Raw genomic sequence first — 16,602 nt, 5'->3', positions numbered from 1 at the left:
GGCCATTTAGGGAGTGAACCAACAGATGGAAGACTTCTCTCTGCGTCCGCCTCTCTGTAACTCAGCCTTTCAAATAAATAAATCTAAAAAATTTTTAAAAAGAATATATTCTGTAGCAGCTCTTATCTGAATATAATCATAATACAAAGTAATTGAAATAAGTCACCTACCATGTATATATTGTTACTTATAAATATGCTCATACATGTGTGGTTATTAACACTAATGCTGTATTTGTTGGATTAGTTTACAGTGGTAGCTCTCCTTTCATTGAGAAGATTCAAGCATTTGAAAAATTTTTCACAAGGCACATTGATCTATATGATAAGGTAAGATTCCTCCACAACAAAGCTGCCAGTCCCCACGGATGTGTCATCAGACAGCGTATGTGATGTGCTGGTGACTGGTCACGTTGCCTTGGTTCAGAACCCAGCTCTGCCCCTACTCAGCAGTCTGGACTTTAGTGAATTGTTTATCTGTGCCTTGATTTTCTTATCTGTCAGTTGGAAATGACAATATATACATCTACCTCAGAGGGTTATTAATAACCACAGTAAGTCATTATATTTAAAATGTTTGAGCCATTCTTTACACAAAACCTTTATAGTACTCACCATTATCACCACATAAATATGTACTTTCTCAAATGTATAATGGAATGCTTAGTTAAGATAATTGACTAAGAAAGTAATTATTGTTTTAATACTTTTATATTTCATAGGATGAAATAGAAAGAAAAGGAAGTATTTTGGTGGATTTTAAAGAACTGACAGAAGATGATGAAATAACTAACTTAATACCAAATATAGCAACTGAACTAAGGGATGCACCTGAGAAAACCTTGGCTTGTATGGGTCTGGCAATACATCAGGTAAATACCTATTTCACACAGACTCTTGTCAGAATTTTAAAGGAAGATTTCACAGTGATGGTACTTTCTTTAAAAGACATTTAAGTTTTACTCACAGATCTGGGCTAGAACTGAATGGTTGCATGCCGTCTTGTCCTGAAAGATTCCATTCATTCTGTATTCAGTAGTTTACTTAAACAGAACATTTATTCCCAACTTATTTTAGTTAATCTCATTAAAGATTGTACAGAAATTAAGCCCTGATTTCAAGGAGCTGTACAATCTCAAAGGGAAGATGAAGCAAGATGTCATGGTGTTATGAGGTTTGAACTTGGGGCAAAAAAGACCAACCTCAGCTCCAGTTTTTGTGACATAAAGGCAAATAATATAATTTTCTTGAATATCACTGTGTATGAAGTGGAAATAGTATGTGCTGTGCCAGCTTGAGTTCTTCTCAGGGTCACATGACGCAGGATACATGAAAGCATTTTTGAAGCTAGCAGACATAAATGCTTTAAGCAGATTTCGGGATAGGCACAAAGTGCTGGGTGTGATCAGAGGTAATGATAAAGACCCAAGTGTTGGGGAGAAAAGGGGAATGCACTAAAGCTGGAAGGGGCTATGACAGGTCCTGGAGGGCAGCTGGAATTTGAATATACAGCAGAACAGGGAAGGGTATCCAGGTGCAAGGAGCAATTCGTCACTAAGATTTGTGTGCTGCTAGAAACCCTAAAGTAGAATCCTTGGCTGTTGTGTTCAGGCTTTTCTGGCTCATTATCTTCCCATATGCAAGTTGCCAAATGCTTTCCTTTCTCTTTCTAAAATATCTCTTTTAGGGGTGAGTGTTTGGTGAAGCAGCTTAAATCACCACTACTTGGGATGTCGGCATCCCATATCAGAGTACCTGGTTTGAGACCTGGGTACTCTGCTCTGATCCAGCTTCCTGCTGACGCATACCCTGGGAGGGAGCAGATTATGGCTTAGGTACTTGGGTCCCTGCCATCCATGTGGGAGACTCAGCTGGAGTTCTGGGTTCCTGGCTTCTGCCTGGCCCAGCGCTGGCTGTTGGCACATTTGAGAAGTGAATCAGCAGATGGGCGATCTTTGTCTTTCTCTCTGCCTTTTAAAAACAGTGAAAATAAATAAAATTCTTAAAAAATACGTCTTTTAAGCCTACCTGCTTTCCATCCCTCTTAGGCTAAGCCTTCTTTATCTTTCTTAAACTGAAACAGGATCTCTCCTTGGAAACTGTGGTGACTCTAGTGACTTTTCTAAGTGAAGTCCAAATCCTTTATGGAGCATTGGAGGCTTTAAGTGATCAGGCTTATGTTCATCTCTCAATATTGTTTTTCATTCACTACAATCTGACTAAGCTGACCTCTCTCCAATATTCTCTAAACACTCCTGCCTCTTGTATGTGCTGTCCTTTCTTTCTTTCTTTCTTTTTTTTTTTTTTTTTTTTGACAGGCAGGATGGATAGTGAGAGAGAGAGACAGAGAGAAAGGTCTTCCTTTTTGCCGTTGGTTCACCCTCCAATGGCCGCCGTGGCTGGCGCATCTCGCTGATTCGAAGCTAGGAGCCAGGTGCTTCTCCTGGTCTCCCATGCGAGTGCAGGGCCCAACCACTTGGGCCATCCTCCACTGCCTTCCCGGGCCATAGCAGAGAGCTGGCCTGGAAGAGGGGCAACCGGGATAGAATCCGGCACCCCAACCGGGACTAGAACCCAGTGTGCCGGCACCGCAAGGTGGAGGATTAGCCTGTTAAGCCACGGTGCCGGCCGTGCTGTCCTTTCAATGTAGAATTCCCCTCAACTTGGAGCTGGTGTTGTGACATAGTGGGTAAAGCTGCCATCGGTGATGTCAGCATTCCATGAGGGTCTCAGCTGCTCCACTTCTGATCCAGCTTTCTGCTGGGAAAAAGCAACAGAAGATGGCCCAAGTTCTTGGGCTCCTGCTACCCATGTGGGATACCTGGGTGAAGCTCTTGTCTCCTGATTTCAGCTTGGCTTAGCCCTGGCTGTTGTGACCATCTGAGAAATAAACCAGTCAGTGGAAGATCTCTCTCTCTTCCCTCCCTGTCTCTCCCTCTCTCTTAACTCTGCCTTTCAACAAAATGAATGAATGAATGAATGAATAAATAAATCTTTCTTTAAAAAAAAGAATTCCCCTCACCTTGTATATTCAAATTCTTTGAGCCAAGCTCTCTGTGTAAGTCTTTTTTCTCATGATCTCATGATCCTTTTCAAAACTAATGGTATTTTGTCCATAAATCTTTACAGTCCTTATAACAATCATAGCTGTATAAAGACTGCATTGTATACAAGTAGGTATTTAATATTTATGTAGTATCAGGTGCCAAAGGAGTGTGCATTGTGTATTTTGAAGATCATCTTTATTTTCTGTCTTGATTATTCAGTGAATATGGAGAAATTGAAATTTTTATTTATTTTAATTGAAACCTAGAATACTGGCTTTGGGGGCTACTATAAGAACTTTTAATATTAAGTTTGGTTGTAACAGAAGGTAACAGACAAGGATACTGGAATTTTCCAGTCCAGGGACAGCAAAATCCCAAGGTTAAACATAAATCCACTGTAAAAGAGGTATTCATAGCTAAATATCAGATTTTTTTTTTTTTTTTTTTGCAGGCAGAGTGGACAGTGAGAGAGAGACAGAGAGAAAGGTCTTCCTTTTGCCGTTGATTCACCCTCCAATGGCCGCCGCGGTAGGTGCGCTGCGGCCGGCGCACCGCGCTGATCCGATGGCAGGAGCCAGGTACTTATCCTGGTCTCCCATGGGGTGCACGGCCCAAGGGCTTGGGCCATCCTCCACTGCACTCCCTGGCCACAGCAGAGAGCTGGCCTGGAAGAGGGGCAACCGGGACAGGATCGGTGCCCCGACCGGGACTAGAACCTGGTGTGCCAGCGCCGCAAGACGGAGGATTAGCCTAGTGAGCCGCGGCGCCGGCTAAATCTCAGATTTTTAATGGGCTATTAAGGGTTCTGTTCTGAACTGTTTGTGTTCATAAACTGTGTTTTCTAAAATTGAGTTCTGCTTAAAGAGGATATTTTGTTTTTCAGCTTTTGTTTAAATGCCTGTTGTCTTTAGGTATTAACTAAGGACCTAGAAGGGCACGCAGCTGAATTAAAAGCCCAGGAAGGACTGCCTAGTGATAGAGAAACAATGGTAAATGTACCGCACGTTCATGCAAGGTGAGGAGTTTGTGGGTAGCCAAGTATTATTTAGAATAGGCCACTAAGACAGAGAATGAGAACTTTATTTTATAAAAGAAGGAAACCAGAGAAAAGGTTATGAATGCTTTTGCTATCTGGTTGATTGTCTTACCTAAGTGAATCCACTGAAAATTACTCAAAGAGATCATAACAGAAATCAACATTTTAATCATTTGATTTGCAAAGTTTTGGTAAGCATTGGTTTTAGATGTGTATTTGTCAAAACCTTCTTGAGTAAATTTATAAACTATGTAACATATTCAGAGGATTTATGTTGTTGAATTACTAAGTTTTTACTAGACACAAGGGAGTAAGTGAAATTATTTTGGTTTTCTTGAATTATCTTTGTTGTATTTTAAGATTTTAAATTTGTTATAGGCCGGCGCCATGGCTCAATAGGCTAATCCTCCGCTATGCGGCGCCGGCACACCGGGTTCTAGTCCCGGTCGGGGCGCCGGATCCTGTCCCGGTTGCCCCTTTTCCAGGCCAGCTCTCTGCTGTGGCCCAGGAGTGCAGTGGAGGATGGCCCAAGTGCTTGGGCCGTGCACCCCATGGGAGACCAGGATAAGCACCTGGCTCCTGCCTTCGGATCAGCGCGGTGCACCGGCCGCAGCGTGCCGGCCGCAGCGACCATTGGAGGGTGAACCAACGGCAAAGGAAGACCTTTCTCTCTGTCTCTCTGTCTCACTGTCCACTCTGCCTATCAAAAAAAAAAAAACCTGTTATATAAATAAGGTAATATCACGGTTTTATTTCTTTTTCAGATTTTATGGAAGACTTTTTCCTAACAGTTCTTTAAAAAAGAGTTAGAAACTCAAAAATTTTTGAATCGTAGATTTCTTTGTGACATTATTATTATTTTAAGATTATTTATTCATTTGAAAGGCAGAGAGACAAAGATCTTGCATCTGTTGGCTTACTCCCCGAATGCCCACAACATCCATAGCTGGGCCAGAGCTAAGCCAGGAACCTGGAACTGAATCTGGGTCTCCCATGGGGGTGGCAGGTACCAGAGTGGAACAGCTATGACCAAAATACTTGAGCCATTACCACTGCCTGCCAGGGTGCACAGAAAGCTGGGATTGGAAGTGGAGCTAGGATGCTATTGTCTTTTTTTTTTTTTCTTTGACAGATAGAGTTAGTGAGAGAGAGAGACAGAGACAAAGGTCTTCCTGCTGTTGGTTCACTCCCCAAATGGCCACTACGGCCGGAACTATGCCGATCCGAAGCCAGGAGGCAGGTGCTTCTTCCTGGTCTCCCATGCAGGTGCAGGGACCCAAGCACTTGGGCCATCCTCCACTGCCCTTCTGGGCCACAGCATAGAGCTGGACTGGAAGAGGAGCAGCCAGGACCAGAACCCGGTGCCCATTTGGGATGCTGGTGCCACAGGCAGAGGATTAACCTAATGAGCCACAGTGCCAGCCTGGGATGCTATTGTCTTAAGCAGCCTCTTAACCACTGGGCCAAATGCCAGCTCCCTTCCTTTTTTGAAAAAGTTTTTTCCCCTAGAGACAGTCTATAGAATATGAAGAAAAGGGAATGTTTTTAATTTTTAAGAATGATTTAGCTCTTATGAGATTTCTGATATCTAAGAGGATATAGTTTGAAAATTCTTTAGTTGTTCCCAAAAGGAACTTGTGAAATACAGACATCCTCAAGATTCTGTTCATTGTGAATTTATGGATAAACATGTTCCTGTTTTGTTTTAGAGTTTACAACTATGAGCCCTTGACACAGCTCAAGAACGTCCGAGCAAATTACTATGGGAAGTACATTGCTCTGAGAGGGACAGTGGTTCGTGTGAGCAACATAAAGCCTCTGTGCACCAAGATGGCTTTTCGTTGTGCTGCCTGTGGAGAAATTCAGAGTCTTCCTCTTCCAGATGGAAAATACAGTCTTCCCACAAAGGTGATGTGCTCTTTAACTCCTTCTTCATGGATCATCCCGGAAAGGAAGGCAAATCAGTTCACAGAAAACATCTGAAATGGTTTTGAACACAGAGCTTATTTTCTTTTCAGTTTTTAAATTATGAGATACTTCAAATTACAGAAAATAGAGAAATAAATAAAACATTCCTATACTTACCACCCAAAATTTACATTTTGCAGCATGCGCACACACACATATATTTATTTATTTTTAAAGACAATATTATTCGAAAGGTGGAGTGACTGAAAGAGAGGGATAGAGAAAGATCTTCCATCTATTGGTTCACTACCCAAATGGCTGAAGCCAGGAGTCTTGAACTCTATCTGGGTCTCCCATGTAGGTAGCAGGGTCCCAAGTACTTGGGCCATCTTTTGCTGCTTTCTCAGGCACAAGGGCTAGATTGGAAATGGAGCAGCTGGGACTCAAACCAGTGCTCCAGTAAGGGATGCTGGCATCACAGGTGTTGGCTTAACCTGCTGTGCCACCACGCCAGCTCCATCCAGGTATATTTTTAAAGATACAAAGCATTAGTGTCTCTTATTTACCCTTTGTACCCTTCTCAAAAACAGTCACCGTGTTGAAGTTAGTATGCATACTTTCTATTCATTATTTTGACTTCATAGGCATAGGCAATATACATCAAGTTTCCTTTCTTTTATTTGCTTCTCCTTTTTTGGAAGTGATATGTTTTGTTCTTTTTTTATTAGCTTTTTTTTTTTAAGATTTATTTTATTTATTTGAAAGACAGAGTTACAGAGAGAGGTGGAGACAGAGAGAGAGGTTTTCCATCCTCTGGTTCACTCCCCAGATGGCCACAACAGTTGGAGCTGAGCCAATCCGAAGTCAGGAGCCAGGAGCTTCTTCTGGATCTCCCATGTGGTGCAGGGGCCCAAGGACTTGGGCCATCTTCTACTGCTTTCCCAGGCCATAGCAGAGAGCTGGATTGGAAGAGGAGCAGCCATGACTAGAACCAGCACCCATATGGGATGCGGGCCCTTCAGGCCAGGGCTTTTACACACTGCACCACAGTGCCAGCCCCTTTTATTAGCTTTTTTAAAAGAAGATTTATTTATTTGAATGGCAGAGTTACAGAGAGGCAGAGGCAGAGAGAGATGTCTTCCATCCATTAGTTTACTCCCCAGATGGCTGTGATGGCTGGAGCTGGGCCTATCCAAAGCCAGGAGCAGTAGCCAGGAGCTTCTTCTAGATCTCCCACATGGGTGCAGGGGCCCAGAACTTGAGCCATCTTCCACTGCTTTCTCAGGCACATTAGCAGAGAGCTGGATTGGAATTGGAGCTGCCAGGAGTTGAACCGGCACCCATATGAGATGCTGGCATTGCAGACAGTGGCTTTGCCCACTACGCCACAGCACTGGCCCCTCATTAACTTTTTTAAGCAATAGGTTTTTGTTGTTGTTTGCTTTTTTGTTTGTTTTGAGGATTTGTTCTATTTCTTTGAAAGGTAGAGTTGCAGAGAGAGCCAAAGAGAGATCTTCTGTCCACTGGTTCATTCCTTAAACAGCTGGGGCTGGGCTGAGCTGAGCTGGGTCAGGCCAAGCCAGGAGCCTAGAACTGCAACTAGGTCTCCCATTGTGGGTGGTGGGGGTCCAAGTTACTTGGGTCATCTGCTGCTGCTTTCCCGTGTACATTAGCAAGGAGTCAGATCAGAAGTAGAGCAGCTAGAACCAGCACTCATATGGGATACTGGCATGGCAGGCAGTGGCTTAACCCGCTGTGCCACAACACTTGCCAACATAGAGTTTTAAAGTTATTTTAAAGTAAGCAATATCTGTATATCCACCATTATGAGCTGGCAAATAATTTTTTTAAAGATATAATTCTCTCTGTTCCCCTGCTCAGTTCCATTCCCTTTATTCTGTTCTCGAAGGCAGCCACTATTTTGAAATTTGCATGTATTCTTCAAGTCTGCATTTTTATTCTTGATTGTAAATAGGGTTAATTTTGTTGTGTTTATATAAATGACATAACAGTGTATGACATTTTGCACCCCCTTTTCACTTGATTATTTTATAGGTCTACTATTTTAATATGCACCTAACTCCTTTTAATTACTGTAGAATATTCCTAAATAACCACTGTTGGTCCATTCTGGTGGTGGTCATTGGTGATGTTTCCAGTTGTTCACAGTTAGAATGAGGCTGCAGAAGACATCCTTGTGCATAGCAGAGAAGATTGTAAGTTATAGGCCATACTTGTTTGTGACTCCATCAGACACTGCCAAATTACTTTCCAGAGTTCTGGTCCCTACCTAACACCCCCTACATGTATCTTAAGCATTTCTCATTTCCCCATAATTTAACTAATACTTGGTATTGTTAGTGTTTTTGATTTTTCTAGCCTGCTGGGTATAAAGTGGTATTTCATTTATAATGTGAATTTTTAGGGTTTCTATTATGGTTGAGCATCCTTTTTTTTTTTTTTTTTTTAAAGACTTATTTGTGGGTTTGGCACTGTGGCACAGCAAGTTAAGCCATTGTCTGCATGTGTCAGCATTGCATGTGGGCGCTGGTTCAAGTCCTGGCTGTGCTACTTCCAGTCCAAGTCTCTACTAACGTGCCTGGGAAAGCAGCGGAAGATGACCCAAGTGCTTGGGCCCCTGCACTCACGTGGGAGACCCAGAAAGAAGCTCCTGTGTTTGGCCTGGCCAAGCCCTGGCCATTGCAGCCAATTGGGGAGTGAACCAGCAGATGGAAGCTCTCTCACTCTATCCTTCCCTCTCTGTGTAATTCTGACTTTCAAATAAATAAATAAATAAATATTTGTTTTTACAAGTTTATTTTGAAAGTCACAGAGAGAGAAGAGAGAGAGATCGTCCATCTGCTGGTTCACTCCCCAGATGGCTGCAATGGCCAGGGCTGAGCCAGGCCAAAGCCAGGAGCCAGGAGCTTCATCTGAGTCTCCCATGTCTGTGATGGGGATCTAAGTAGGGCCATCTTCCACTGCTTTTCTAGGCAATTAACTGGATCAGAAGTGGAGTAGCAGGGACTTAAACTGGTGCCCATATGTTATGCCAGCATTACAGGTGGTGGCTTTACCTGCTATGCCACAACACTGGCCCCTGGTTGAACATCTTTTCATATCGTTACTGGTTATTCAGTTTCCTTTATTGAATTTTCTATGTATATCTTCTGATATACATATACATATACATTCTGTCATTTTTCTGTTTATTGGTTAATTCATAGAATTACTTTACATGTTCTAGATACTAATTACTGACTAGATATTTGTACATTATCAGTATCTTCTCCAAGTCTTTGGTTTATCTTTTAACTTTGTTGTGTTTTTTCTGTTTTTGTACTGTTTTACCTTTTAAAAAATTATTTATTTACATATTAAGAGGCAGAGTGATCGAGAGACAGAGAGCTAGTAATGCTTACTTACTCTACAAATGCCCCTATGTTGTTGGAGATAGGCCAGGGTGAAGCCAGGAGCTGGGAGCTCAGTCTAGATCTCCCACTTGGGTGGTTTCAGCGACCCAGGTACTTCAGCCATCAACTGCTGCCTCCTGGAATGTGCATTAATAGGAAGCTAGAAATGGGAGCAGAGCTGAGCTCAACCAGGCACTTTGATATGGGATGCTGGCGTCCCAACTGGCTTCTGTCACACCGCACCAAGTATCTGCTCCTATTTTCCCTCTTTACATGGTCTGATTGATCAGTCTTCTCCCTCATGACTTTGATGTTCTGTGCCCTGCCTAAAAAGACTTCCCTCACTTGAGTAATATAACATGCTTCTGGCATCTACTTCTAGTGCTTTTGTATTTAGATCTTTTGTCCATCTGGGATTTAATTTTGTGTATGAGATAAAGCTAGAGATCTAGTTTTACCTGAAAAATCATTTGTCCTGTCACCATATGTAGTGAAGCCTTTTGTTGCCTCTCTTGTGTGATGCTTCCTCTGTGGCATACTGTACTTCTGTAGAGGTGGGAGTCTGTTCATTTCATTGATCCTGTACCAGCTCCATATGGTCGTATTCATGTTGGGCATACTAAAACTTCAGATAAGGCAGGGCGATATGCCATATCCATTATTTTCCTGAGTTGACTGTACTGTCTTTGGACTTTAATAAATTAGGCATTAATTAAATTTTTACTCATTTAGAGGTCAACTCCTAAGTAACTCCTTGAAGAATTAGGAATGGAAACACTCAGTGTTTCTGTTTGAAAGCACAGGGCTGCTTTCTCTTATGGGAAGCACAGAGTGTTAGAATCAGTTGTAAGTTCTGAATACTCAGTGGTATTGTTAAGTGGGTATCATCTACACTTTCTTGACTTAAGACTCAAGGCAGAACCTTTAACTCAGAGGCCAGAGTTTAGATCTTGATTTAATCCAGGTATTTTCTGTAGACAGTGTCTGTTCAGAGTGTTTCCATGCCTTCTGATAAAGTGAGTCCCAACACTGACTCCTAAATGATGCTGTGAAGGTCCTGCAGGTGTCTGAACTGCAGTGAGTTTAGTGACCAGAAAGATGGCTGTTCTGTTTGATCTATTCCTGTCACTGTTGCTGATTTAATAGATCACCCTATAACTTAGTGGTTCAAAATAACAGTAATCATTTTATTATTTATCACAATTTCTGTGGATCAGGAGATTGGAAGACTACTAAGCTCAAGATCTCTTGTGGAATTTCTAGTCAGGTGGTGGCTGAAGCAGGTATGTAAGGTGGCTGACCAGGGATCTGTCTCTCCTCCATCTGGTCTCTGCAGGGCTGGTTTTGGCCTCTCACAGAATGGCAGTCCAGGAAGTTCATGCTGCTAATGTGGCTGTTGATAGTCCCAAAGCAAGGATGTAGTTGATAGGTGGAAATGGTTTTCCCTTATATGAGCTAGCCTCAGAAATTGTGGCATCACTTGTGTCACATTTTTTTGGTTTCTAAGTGAGTTACAAGACTGCCCAAGTTCCAGGACGGGAAATTGGACTCCATTTCTTGATGGGGCAGAAGCAAGGTTCTAGAAAAGCTTGAGGAGAAATGTTGTCTTCATTTTTAGAAACTCCTATTTGCCATAGTCTTTGAATTTGTAAATGATCTCAAGGTCCAAATGCCAAACAAGTGACTTATGAAGCTTGAACACAATCTGCCTGTATGGTGACTGCTGCCTGTGTAACAATCAGTATTATTATACTGTATTACAAACAGTATAAAAGGAGGCTAGGGGACATGAACTGGCGCCCATGTGGAATGCTGACATTGCATTCAGCAGCTTAACCCACTACGCCATGACACCGACACCTAAGTGAAATATGTTAACTAGGATTTTCCTGAGATGTGATTGCAGCTTATTAGCGTCTGAATGTGAATGATTCCTGTTGCAGTGTCCTGTGCCTGCGTGTCGAGGGAAGTCGTTTACTGCTGTCCGCAACTCTCCTCTCACAGTTACAATGGACTGGCAGTCGATCAAGTAAGCAATCAGACTAGATTGTTAAATAAGACTGAGTAAGTCTATAGTTTTATTCTGTTATACTGTGTTTTTTTTTAAATCTGTAAACAATAAAGTATATAATAGGTTAATTTGATGAGCAGCTTATGTGTTAAAATAATAATTGTCTTTATTTGAAATTTATTCTCTGTCAGATTCCAGAAAGACTTCAGTATGCAATTATTATGTCCTATTACTGCTAAAGAATAGTTTGTTTTTAAATCTCAATTATGTGGTTCACTGAGTTGCACGTAGACCATAAACAATGCTCTATGATTCATTCATATGGTTTTTTGGCTGTAGAAGAAAGGCATTATGCCTGCCATATTTAGCAAATTCAATTTATGTTTTTTTTTCTGAGGCTTAGCTTGGGATGGCCTTGAGGAATTACTCATCTAGTACACTGAAACATTTGTAAACATTAAGGTGACAGCCTTATAATGTGTATCAAAGCCTTACAATTATAGCAGTTCCTGTTCTAGAAGCTTATCTGATAAAAAGTCATGATATTATGCAAAAATAGTTTGCTGAAAGTATATTTTCATAATGATGATAAAAATTGGGAACATCAAGGGGCCGGCGCTGTGGCGCAACGGGTTAAGGCCCTGGCCTGAAGCGCTGGCATCCCATATGGGCGCCAGTTCTAGTCCCGGCTGCTCCTCTTCTGATCCAGCTCTCTGCTGTGGCCTGAGAAAGCAGTGGAGGATGGCCCAAGTCCTTGGGCCCCTGCACCCATGTGGGAAACCCGGAAGAGGCTCCTGACTCCTGGCCTTGGATCAGCGCAGCTCCGGCTGTTGGGGCCATCTGGGGGGTGAACCATTGGATGGAAGACCTTTCTCTCTGTTTCTACCTCTCTCTGTAACTCTGTCTTTCAAATAAATATTTTAAAAAATTGGAAATGTCGAAAAGAAATATTGAAAGAAAATGATTACAAGACTTTTATTTCACTGGTTGTTCATAATGATCCCATATTTAATTTTTAAAGATTTATTAAGAGATTTTTTTTTTTTTTAAGAATTTAAGTCAGAGTTACACAGATAAGGAGAGGTAGAGAGAGAGAGAGAGATCTTCCATCTGCCAGTTCACTCCCCAATTGGTTGCAAGGGCCAGAGCTGCACCAGCCCAAAGCCAGGAGCCAGGAGCCTCTTCCGGGTCTCCCACATGGATGCAGGGGCCCAAGGACTTGGTCCATCTTCCACTGTTTTCCCAGGCCGCAGCAGAGAGCTGGATCGGAGGTGGAGCAGCCAGGTATTAAACCGGTGCCTATGTGGGATGCCTGCACTGCAGGTGATAGCTTTATCTGCTACACCACAGCACCAGCCCCGAGAGATCTTTTATCCACTTGTTCACTCACCAAATGGCCACAAAGGCCAGGGCTAGACCAACCTGAAGCCAAGAGCCAAGAACTCCATCCTGATCTCCCATGTGGACAGCAGGGGCTCAAGTACTTGAGTTATCTTCTATTGCTTTCCCAAGAACAGGGAGCTTGATCAGAAGTGGAGCAGCGTTCATATGGGGTACTGGCATCACAGGTGGTGGCTTAACCTGCTGTGCTACAGCGCTGGCCCCCATCTCATATTTTAGTGTGTACCATATTTAGACTAAGTTTATTGCTTAGCACTTTATTTTTCCTAAGCTTTTTAAGAGCTGATTTGTTTCCCTTACCATTTCAACATAATTTTCTGTTCTTTCTTAAATCTGCTGTGGAATGCCTGGAATCCACCATTTGTTTACATACATACATACATATACACATACACCTTCCTGAGCTGTACTTGAGCCTGGATCACTTCAGACCTACTGCCCTGTTTCATTTTGGGAATTTCTGCATTGCTTTCCTTGGACTTTATCTTCTGTTTTTGAAAATTCAATTTTTGTTTTTCTAAAGAATATTTTCAAGTAAATATTCAGAAACTGTGCATGAGAAATAAAATGTTCTGGGTCTTTACATGTTTGAAATTGTCTTTATTTGGATCTCAGACTGGGTGATAATTACCTGGCTATTGAGATTTATTTTGTTAGTTTTCTCTGCTGGTGATGAGAGGTGTGATTTTAGTTTCTTTGAGGGGACTGTGTGTTGGTGAGCTTTCTATCTTCGTTCTGAAATGTGAGTGTACATTGAGCAGTGTCTTCACTGCTGGTGCCTTTGTTCTAGAACTGTCACCTCTGCACTGTTGGACATTTTCCTTTTCTGGGTGCTTCCATCAGATGCATTCCTTGGATTCTTCCTCTGTCTGAATGTTTCCCTCACCTTTTCATTTTCATTGGCTTTTTCTTTTTTAAAGATTTTTAAAAATTTATTTATTTGAAAGGTAGAGTTAACAGAGAGAGGGAGAGACAGGGAGATAACAGAGAGAGAACAGAGAAAGGGGGGGTGAGCTTCCATCCACTGGCTCATTCCCCAAATGGCCTCATTGGCTGGAGTTGGGCTGATCTGAAGCCAGGAGCCAGGAGGTTCTTCCAGGTCTCCCACATGGGTGCAGGGGCTCAAGCACTTGGGCCATCCTCTGCTGCTTTCTCAGGCTCGTTAGCAGGGAGCTGGGTCAAAGGTAGAGCTGCTGGGACTTGAACTGGCACCCATATGAGATGCTAGTGCTGCAGATGGCAGCTTAACCTGCTACACCACAGTGCCAGCCCTGTCATTGACTTTTTCTTGTATCCTTTCTGTAAGTTTTTGCTGTGTGTGTGTGTGTGTAATTTTCCTGATTTCACACTTGTTTTCCCATATTTCCTTTTTTTTTAAATAGCAGCTTATTCTTGTTTTAGGATAGCATTTTTAAAAAACTGTTAAGACAGTCTTTTGGCTAGTTTTTAGTACTCTTCTCCCCAGATTATTGCCATCCACCCTAAAATGTCTGGTGAGAATTAGAGTAGATGGGGAAGATTATCTTTGCTGTTTGATAGGTAGCAGTTTGTCCTCTAGGCCTCACCCTTGAATAAGGACCTGGGGATTTGACATCAAATTTTGCTTTATGAATGTATTTTTCAGTTGGGATTGGGCTTCTCAAAGGGTTTTTTTCTGGAGCTTTGATACGCTCACTGGACTCCCCTTACAGAAGGGAAGGCCCATTTCCTTAGAGCAGTGCTCTGGTTTTTGCCAGGTGGTAATGCCCTCTTTCTTTCCTTACCTGCCTGTCCACTCACCTTCCAAACAATTCTGCACAGCCATTCCATGACTTGTCTTTCAGCTCTCTGTCTTCTCCCAGCCATCCTCTTCTGCTCTCCACCCTGCCACCTCCCACTTGGGAGTTTGTCCAGGATTGTGCAGAGAACTGGTTGCCACTTCTGTTGTGCCCTTATAATTTTTGCCTCATCGTATTCTGGGCTATTTTGTTTTATCCATCAGTATTTTCCCACTTGCTGTTTGCAGTAATTTCATCAATATCTGATTTGCTGGTGATAACCTCTGTGTACCCCAAAACTTCACTCTTAGTGACTCTCATTTCAGTGAACACTTGGAGGGAGGCTGCACAAATGGGTGAGCTCATTCTGCCATCCTAAGTTGAAAACCACTGAAGTAATTTTAGATACATTGTTGAGCTTTTCTTAAACCAATAGGCCCTTTATCTAGCCATGTAGACCTGAGTAGTTAATATGTTGAAGAAGCAACCTAAAATTTCCTAACTGCCTACTGAATTTTTTAGAATTCAGGAGCTGATGTCTGATGATCAGCGGGAAGCCGGTCGGATTCCACGAACGATAGAATGTGAACTTGTTCATGACCTCGTGGATAGCTGTGTCCCGGGAGACACAGTGACTGTTACTGGAGTTGTCAAAGTCTCAAATGCTGAAGAAGGTAAGGCATAATCTATCCTCACTTTGCTCTCATTAGTGACTTGTCAGCATTTATCTTTTGTCTTTTTAAGATATTTTTGAATCTTAAATAATTAAGGAAATCCTTGCTGGTTACATAAAGCACAGCTTTTCCTGTAATATAAAGGTTTATTTGTAGCTCACTATGACTTTCTTTTCCATTCTAGTTGAATTGTTATAGAGAAAGTAAAAATACCAATTATTGTATTTATTGCTTTGAATTTATAGGTTCTCGAAATAAGAATGACAAATGCATGTTCCTTTTGTACATTGAAGCAAATTCTGTTAGCAATAGCAAAGGACAGAAAACAGAGACTTCTGAGGATGGTTGTAAGCATGGAACATTGATGGAGTTCTCACTTAAAGAACTTTATGCCATCCAAGAGATTCAAGCTGAAGAAAACCTGTTTAAACTCATTGTCAAGTATGTATGAGTTTATCTTAAGGTTTATTACATCCATGTGTGTTGGAGGGAGCCTCTTGGATACAGGGTAAAAACTAGGCAAAGTGGTTGGCAAACTATAGTCTGTGAGCCAAATCCATCTTCTATCCATTTTGGTATAGCCTGTGAACTAACAATGATATTTATATTTTTAATAGCTGAAAAAAAGTCAAAAGAAGAATATTTTATGACACATGAGGGTCAGGTTTCAGCATGCATAAATAAAATTTTGTGGGATTGCAGCCCCAGCCATTCATTAACATAGTTTCTGTGACTGTTTTTGTGCTTCAGTGGTAGTTGAGATGTTGAAAGAGAGAACATACATATGGCCCAAAAGCATTTATGCTTTGGCTCTTTACAGAAAAAGTTTGCTGATCCCTAGTTTAAATAGTAAGGAATACTTGCCATCTCACACAAGAAGGTTGTTACTCCACAAAAAAAAAAAAAATGAGAGAGCAGTGAATAGCAAAGCCATTTCAGTTGTATGTAGAATATTATTTGTTTACTTATAAAAACCAAGCACAAGATTCAAATAGAAACCACTTAAAGAGGCAGGCATTTGACACAGCAGTTAAGTCACTGCTTAGTATGTCTGTATCCCATAGGAGTTTCCTGCTAATGCATACCCTAGGAGGTAGCAGGTGATGGCTGGGGTACTTGAGTCCCTGTCACCCATGTGGGAGCTCCAGATTGAGTTCCAGACTTCCTATTTTGACCTGGCTCAGCCCTAGTTGTTTTAAGAATGAATTAGCAGATGAAGGATTTCTGTCTCTCTGCCTTTTTAATAAAATAAAAATAATGTTTTTAAAAGTCACTTAGATTCAGGAAGTGTTTCATCTTTATTTCCATATTCTTGTCATACGGTAAAGAAGAAGAAGCAAAGTAGAGGTGTTTTTG

The 16,602-nt window shown here is 41.8% G+C and overlaps 1 protein-coding gene across 4 annotated transcripts in view; it reads left to right on the top strand.

The window, feature by feature from the left end:
• Positions 1-16,602, top strand: part of MCM8 (minichromosome maintenance 8 homologous recombination repair factor) — a 46,410-nt gene that overhangs the window by 5,286 nt on the left and 24,522 nt on the right. For all 4 annotated transcript variants that reach the window (XM_062203884.1, XM_062203885.1, XM_062203886.1 and 1 more), the window contains exons 4-10: positions 247-329; positions 722-871; positions 3,958-4,061; positions 5,792-5,990; positions 11,347-11,432; positions 15,095-15,246; positions 15,492-15,687. In XM_062203884.1, the coding sequence (XP_062059868.1) occupies positions 247-329; positions 722-871; positions 3,958-4,061; positions 5,792-5,990; positions 11,347-11,432; positions 15,095-15,246; positions 15,492-15,687 (970 nt within the window). The remainder of the gene's footprint in view (positions 1-246; positions 330-721; positions 872-3,957; positions 4,062-5,791; positions 5,991-11,346; positions 11,433-15,094; positions 15,247-15,491; positions 15,688-16,602) is intronic.

Source organism: Lepus europaeus, chromosome 10, assembly GCF_033115175.1.
Source record: "Lepus europaeus isolate LE1 chromosome 10, mLepTim1.pri, whole genome shotgun sequence".
NCBI lineage: Eukaryota > Metazoa > Chordata > Mammalia > Lagomorpha > Leporidae > Lepus > Lepus europaeus.
Note: the sequence above shows the minus strand (reverse complement) of the source record. Positions and strands in the feature narration are given on the sequence as shown.